At 25.8% G+C, this 8057-nt stretch overlaps 1 protein-coding gene across 1 annotated transcript; it reads right to left on the reverse strand.

Annotated features, from left to right (window-relative positions):
- Positions 1–227: 227 nt before the first annotated feature.
- Positions 228–5872, reverse strand: LOC107166087 (uncharacterized). Its single transcript, XM_015514618.2, has 13 exons — positions 5228–5872; positions 4588–4665; positions 4311–4405; positions 3984–4061; positions 3722–3862; positions 3469–3544; positions 3186–3370; positions 2945–3089; positions 2036–2209; positions 1818–1939; positions 1647–1740; positions 1467–1584; positions 228–572 (listed from the first exon to the last, which is right to left on the reverse strand). The coding sequence occupies exons 1-13, from the start codon at positions 5393–5395 to the stop codon at positions 406–408; spliced, it is 1641 nt and encodes a 546-aa protein (XP_015370104.2). The 5' UTR covers positions 5396–5872; the 3' UTR covers positions 228–405.
- Between the last annotated feature and the right edge of the window lie 2185 nt (positions 5873–8057).

The following is an 8057-nucleotide window of genomic DNA, read 5'->3' on the forward strand; positions in this document are numbered from 1 at the left end:
AATATAAATGAGAAATTTAATATTAACTTATAAATTAGTAATAAATGATAATTTTAGAAGGGGGCGGGCGATCGCCCTATCGCCCCTATCTATGAACCGCCACTGCTCTTTAAACAGTTTAAATTTAAATATTTATAACTAAAAAGGTATATTTAAAACAATTAAAACATTTATACTAATATTCGATATAATTAACAAAATTAATTCAGAATAGGATCATACAAATTATTGCTAATTAGATATTGTTCATCACATTTATCATAGAATTGTAAAATATATAAATATAATTTAAAATTAATGTAAGTAGATAATCATGTTTTGTTTTGTTATGTTATATTCATTTACCATAATATAACAATCAGAACATTTAAAAATTAAAGAAACACATATATTTATTAAATAATATTATTCTTTGGTGATTGAAGAATTTTTCAACATTACGGGAGTTACAGTAAACCGTCTTGTTGTTGAAGGTGTATTATTATCTGTAGAGACAGTACTTTTATAATTTTCCATTGGAGATTTAAAAACAGCTGAAAGTGATCCTGGTGAAGTTTCACCATTATGAAAATCTATATAAAAAAAATGTATTATTTAAATTTTTAAATATAATGCATAGAGTATTACTTTATGATACAATCTATATCACTTAACACACATTAAATTTAGAGTATTTACTTATTAGGTATATTTTATTATACAATTTACAATAATTTTTTGATAAATTAAATTAAATTTAAAGTATATACTTTGCATTTAGACCTATCTTTTTAGAAAAATATGTATTGTTTTTGGTTTGATAATATAATTTTTTCAATTTAAAATCTATACCATAACCTATTTCGTGTATTAACTAAATAAGTCAATGATCTATCTAATCAGTACAATAAATAAAATGAGTAAAAAAAGGATTATTAACAGGAGGTTGCCATTTTTAGGAAAGCACTCATCAATTTCGCATGGTACTTTTTAGTATTATTATTTTTTAATCTTAGGTCTCTAGGTCACTGTTTTTTTGAGTAGGTATTCTATGTACAGTGCCAGGATGTGTGATGGAGGATAATTGTTTAAGTTTGATTATTGAAAAATCGGGTTATTGTGAGAGTTAAATATGAAATTTAAAGCAATATAATTTTGCTAATTGATTGAGGATAGAAATTTTTAGGTTTTTGTGAAGATTTTTGCTTGTGTTTGCCAAGGAGAAGACATTACTAGTTGTAAGCAGATTAATTTGAAACACTTGAAGTTTTGGTATTGGATGGCTCTCCAAAATCCCATTTCTGAAAACCAAATGTCCAAGCTGGTCGAATTATTGTACATAGTACATGGTAGGTTTGGATTTCAAGAGTGGTTTTAAAAGGCAAAGTATAAAGTAAAATACATTTTATGTGTGGGCTACAGGATACAAGGCCTCTTTAAACTATTGTCAATTTAATAATATTACACCACCTACTCAAGAAATTTACCTGTTTTTTTTATTTTGTTCTTTAATAACTTGGATGTACTGATATCCGTTGGAGTATTTGAAAATGATTTCAGGTCATGCTGTCTTCTATATCCCGGCGACCAAGTAATGAAAGATAGCTGTTAGATACAAACAATGTCACTAGAACAATGATTATTTTTTACTTTATATGTAAACTTACATCAAAAGGATTATACCCAGGAGTGACGCTACAAAGCCCTCTAGTTTTTACAGTACTTGGAGATAACCCAAATATTGAATATTCCTCTTTTAACCTTTAACCAGTAGTTATTATATGTAAAATTAATTTAATTATACGTCAATAACTGTCTAAAATATAGAAAATTATTACCTGAGTGTAAGATAATTAGCTTCTTCTTGAGGAAATTCTAAGTTTATTTCTTTCAACACATTTAAATATTCATTGATTAATGCTGTAGACTGATTACTTTGTTTTGGTGCAACAGCTTTTATCTATAGGTAATAAAATAGTAGTTCATGATAGCATCTAAGAAATTCGACATTAGTTTTAAAATATACAAATATCTATTTAATAAATATGTTTTTTACTTTTAGTATGACAATACCACATGCAAATATACATATTATATTGATGAATGTTACACACATGCTGATTGCACCTTTTATAGCAAAATCAATAGATCTTGTAGATGAATAATGTAAATTTAAGGTATTAAAAGAATCTTGATTAATACTCCTTACAGAAAATGCCCACAACAGTCCCTTAAAAATAAATTTAACAATCAAAACAAAATATATATTGTCATAATAACTATTGAGTAAAATGGAAGGATAAATTTATTTTTCAATTCTAATATTTTAAATTATTAACATAGTTTGGTTTTTAATTACCAAAATATCAAAGAAACAGTATTTATTTTTTTAATGCTTTAAACATAAAAAATATAGAAACTTTTTGATCATTTTAAACTGTACCTATTTATAATCAAATAATTAATTAATTTAAAATATAACCTTAACAATAATAAATTGAACAATAGTATTTTAAACAGAATATTTTATAAATATTACAGTTTCATTTAATCAGAAATTTGTGAAATTCAGGAAATTCTGCTTTACATTTTTAGAATTTTAAATAATATCCTAAGCAAAACAAATATTTAGTAACCAAAACACACAGTTCACAATTGATTGTATTGGTATGTTTTACAATATAATATGTAATAATACATAATAAAAATAAATTGACTTGTTAGTGAGTTTTATTATGATCTGATAAAATCTTAAATGTGACTTAAGCCGGCGGAGGCTTCGTGCAAATGTTTAGTATTTGAAACTATTACACATACTTATCATATAATTTAAAAATAACAATGTATATTAATCAAACTTTAAATTTAAGCTTTAAAGTTATTAATTTATAAATTAATATTTATGTGTAGATAATATGTATATGTATATATTAAATAAATATTTTATTATTACTAAAATGCATACAGCATTAACAGAAGGTGGTAGAAGTGATGTAGATATTGCTACTCCGACTAAAGAAAATGTATTATTTCCTAGTAGAGCAATAGGCACAGCAATTCCAACAAGAAATGCAAGTACAATACTAATCCACAAACTACCAATATCTGTCCTGAAACAAAAATAAAAAGGATAATTAATATTTAATAAAGAATGATAAGACAAGTAAAAATAATTTAGATTTTAAATATATCACATAGGTACTTACATAAAGGCCATCTCATTAGTTATCCACAGACTAGAATCTCTTTCATCAAAATAAGAAGCAGTTAAGCCATATCCAAAACCAATTATAACACATAGAATTAAACCAATCATTTCATTTATAATCCCCATGTTTCTAAGTTTTTTATTTTTGATCATAGTTCCAAATGTAGCAGCATTAACTGGTCCCTAAAAATAAAAGTATTTACTCAGTAATTATTTTAGGTTATCCAATATCTGATTTATGTTTTATAATATAATATAATATAATTTTTATAATCACTAACCATAAGTGGAGAAAGAAGCATACTAGAGACAAATATAATAGTTTCTCCTTGCATCAGACCAAGAGCGGCAACTGTTCTATGAATTATAAATAAGAACCACTTCTTCAAAAAAGTATATAATGGATTTCAAAATAAAGTTTGAAAATATACAATTTTATTATTGGCGAATTTTTAAAATAATAAACGTTAATATTTAATAATTATGCATACCTATATTGTATTTAGTGCTCAAACAATTACATCTTATACTTACACCGATATTATTAGAAGAATTACAAAATCAAAGGTTAACATTGCGCCAGCTTCTATACCTTGAATAACTTGTGCTACAGTTAATCGAGATCTAACTGACTGAAGAAATTTTTTCCAAGATGATTCATACAAACTAGATGGGCTATAATACAATTAAGTATTAAGATTGAATTATAATGAGTGTCCATAACATATTTCATCTATGTTCAGGATGGATTAAAAGAAATATATTTTAAACATACCTAGGCTAAAATAATACTTACTTTTTATGCTGATTGGTTTCAAAAACTGATGAAGTAGATGTTTCAGTATCTTGATAATACAATGAACAAGGCAAAACTCTAGTAAATCAAATTAGATATGTATTCAATCAATTATTAATATGGAACTATAAAAGTATAAAGTAGCTAAATATACAAAGGCAAATTGACACACAGAATGCTTCCTCTTACACTATTACTATATCTGTATAATATTATGTACATAGTAATATGAGGAAAACACAATGATCACAAAGCTCAAGTTTTATTCGTTGTATCATATATTATTATGTATATAACTAATATAAATCTTATAAAATACATAGTTACACTACTGTTGAATTTAATTTTACTCCAATGCCATTTTCCATCAATAAATTCAAAATATGTTCACAGTGTTCATTGGAAGCAATTGAAAAAATTATCTGAAAATATTGGAATTTATTATATAGTGTTATATGGTGGGTAAAGTATAACCTTTAATAAAAAAGTTTTTACTTATAGCAAGGTTTATAAGCAGGTAAACATTAAGTAGATATAGGTTACCTACCCAGGATACCTACCTAGTTTTATACATATTTTGAGATTTAGTATAGTATATAATTACCGAATAGCATCTATTATCTCTGCTTTGATTCCATACTGAATTGGAAATCTGCAAACTACATAAAATTGCTTCCAATGTCTAAGACATTAAAAAATATTTGTGATTATAGTCCAATGATATAATTTTATACTTAATTAGAGATATAGGTATATATTATATTATATTAATTGTAATCATAGGTGGATAGGCCTACCTGGCAACTGGGCATTTCCTGGTGGGCCCCCCTTCGTATTTTGGTAATGGGGACCTTAAATATCATATAATATTAAATTGTTTTCTATGTGGAGGCCCCTTTTTAAAATTTTCCGGTTGGCCAAAAATGGTCCATGATTGTAATATTGAATAAATGCACACACACATATATATATATATATAGGTATGCATCTATTCAAAATTTCATAAAATGTTTTTATGTTACAAGCAAAATAAGTGCAATTTGGAGGGGTACTTAAAGATGATTAGCGACACCATATATTTAAATTATCTTCCTCATAATTTATGAAATGTATATGAACTAACTAAAAAATAATGAATTTCTCCTAGTAAATTGTACCACTAATTATAGATAAATATACATATATAGTAGGTAAATGTAAGTAAAATAGTAAATAGTTAGTATTTGCCAATATTAGGTACTTACTTTTTCCATAGTTATTGGCAAACTATATTTGGGACGGTCAAGTGAGTGTTTATTGTTTGTGTTATCATTGTGTTTAGTTTTTATTGAACAATCACAAGCAATTTTTTGAGTAAGATGTATCTCATGTTGTTTAGTAGGAATTAAAATATTAAACAATGCTCCAGTCATTGTTATAATAAGTACCTACCTATATAATTCAATAACTCGAAGAGTAGAATATAGTTATAACTTATAACCATATAGGTTTACCTACTATTATACTAGATTTGCAAAAATAATTTAAATAATAAGTGGCCAACTCATAGTAGAGATATGGATACGTATAAAATGTCTAATAAAAATTATAGGTACCTATTTTATTAATAAACTGTTTCAATAATAATAGTTAATAATTCTGAGTTTCCCGAAACTATAGATAAATTATAATTAAATGAATATCAATTATTCCTTAATTCGCAAATAATTACCTATGTAAATACATTAAATAATAATTATTGTATGTGTGGGGCACAGTATAGCTATAAAAGTAGGTACCTATTGTATAATATTTGATAATCGCGATCGTTTATACCTGCATATAATTATTATTATATGTATGATTTTATGTTTATTTTTCAACTGAGAAATCTATCAAAGTATCAAAATAAACGTTATGTCATAATATTATAAATTCATCATCTTTCGGAGTAGTAAAAATTCTTTAACTTACAACTCTGAGATTGGTTTATATGTGGTAGCAAATTCGATCTAGTTGGTATTTTTGTAAAAATTCTATTATTTTTAACATAATCGGGAAAAACAAAAAAACGGATGTAGGGTAAGTACCAATAAAAGAAATTCTAAATTATTCAAATCAGATTCGTCATAATATATTATGTACCCGATTCACTCAGTTATTCATAGTTTATACTTCTGATTTAATCTATTCTGTGGTAGCCGGTATAGGTAATGATTATTAGTATGTACGATTAAATATTTTAAGTATATAAGTCCTTAACGAGTAACGATATTAACTTTTACAATATTAGAATATAAAGTATACTCTAGAGCAGTAGTTCTCAACCGGGGTGACATGTCACCTAAGGGTGACATGGACCTAGCTTAGGGGTGACGCAGAATTTTAACAAGAAAAGAAAAAAAAATTTAAAAAATTAATTTTTCCGAAAACAGTCATATAATTTCTTATAATAAATATATTATACACCTATACCACCACTGTCATGTAGGTACATAACATACCTCAAAGTTCGTATCTTTATAATAGTTTGTATTATTTATATTTAATCTTTTGGTCCGATAAACACGTGTGCCTAATAATAAATATACAGCTAAGATTGTTTATTATTTTGATGTTAGTGTGACGCAGTGTTTGATTCAAGTGGCTAAAGGTGACATGAATCAAAAAAGGTTGAGAACTACTGCTTTAGACTCTAGAAATTTGAAGCACCCAAGAATAATATTTTTAAATTACAATACAACTAAAATTGTTATTGTTGATTATTTAATCTGTAATTTCGTCCAAATCTGAATTTAAAATACAGTAAAACCTCTAAATACCGGACACTCTCGGTCGCTTAAACGTCATCCGCTATTTGTAGGTGTCCGCTATTAAGAGGGGAAATACAGTGAGTACACATTCCACCGTTCCCAAAATTCCGTCCGTTATTTGGAGGTGCCCGTTAAAGGAGGTTTCACTGTAGCTATAAAGAAAAACCGTTTGTATAGTTTTTTTATTATAGAATTAACTCAATTAACTACTTACGTGAAACCTAGTTTTCAATTCTTAGTTATACAAATTGAATGTTTTATACATTTTTAACAACTAAATAATTTGTGAATTTTCAATTTAATAATTTTCTTCAATATTTGAACTTTAAAAACTAATAAAAAAATCATACTTAAGTATTTTTAATATTTTCCAATTATTAATATATAAACGTTTGAGGAACATTACTTTAATCTTTCAAGCTTTTTGACTATAAACGAATAACATTTTAACGACATTTAAAGTAAAAAACTAAAGAAATTTGTAAGTTAAAATGTCTATAAATAACTTAACATTTTGAAAATTTTATCAAGTATAGGAATCGATAAAATAAACATATGGTGTAAATTTTAAGTTTCAATAGTTATTCGTTTTGAATCACAAAAAAATAAGAACATCGGTACAAGACTACAAGAGGAATCAAGTGCAGAATATCCAATGTTGTAAAAATTTGAAATTCATACGCTCGTAAAAATTTAATTAGACTTTTCGGTCGAATTTTTTTGATAAGAGAAGAAAAATTTATGAGGGATGAGGGATCTTGTATTGAATTTTCAAGTCTTAGATTTAAAAAGATAAATTATACGAATTTTTAATTCAAAATAATTAGCACATTTTCATACGTATTTTATCAAAATTAAAACTTTAAATGCTTATAAAAAAAAATGTGACCATGTATTTTTAATATTTTTAACTACCATTGTAACAATATATTAGGAGCCTTATATTAAATTTTCAAGTTTTTTGACTCAACCGATACAATTTTATAGAACATTTATAGGATAAAAAACGGAAAATCTACGGAAGTTAGTTATAGAGTTACACCAAAATCTAAAATCGATTTTGCATAAAAATTCCTGTTTTTTTTTTTTTTTAATCCCGACATTTTTGAAAACTACTGAAAATCTAATTAGATGAACTTTCCCACCGGCAAAGCTACTGAAGTTAAAAATCGAAGTATAATTTTGTTTTTCGTCTACTTATAGTGTATACAGTACGATTTAAGATATAGATAATTATTATATTTTATTATATCTTTAAACCAGTGGGGGTCCTACGGGGTGG

This window comes from Diuraphis noxia, unplaced genomic scaffold (genome assembly GCF_037042655.1).
Source record: "Diuraphis noxia isolate RWA-SAM2 unplaced genomic scaffold, SU_Dnox_SAM2 contig0002, whole genome shotgun sequence".
Taxonomy (NCBI): domain Eukaryota; kingdom Metazoa; phylum Arthropoda; class Insecta; order Hemiptera; family Aphididae; genus Diuraphis; species Diuraphis noxia.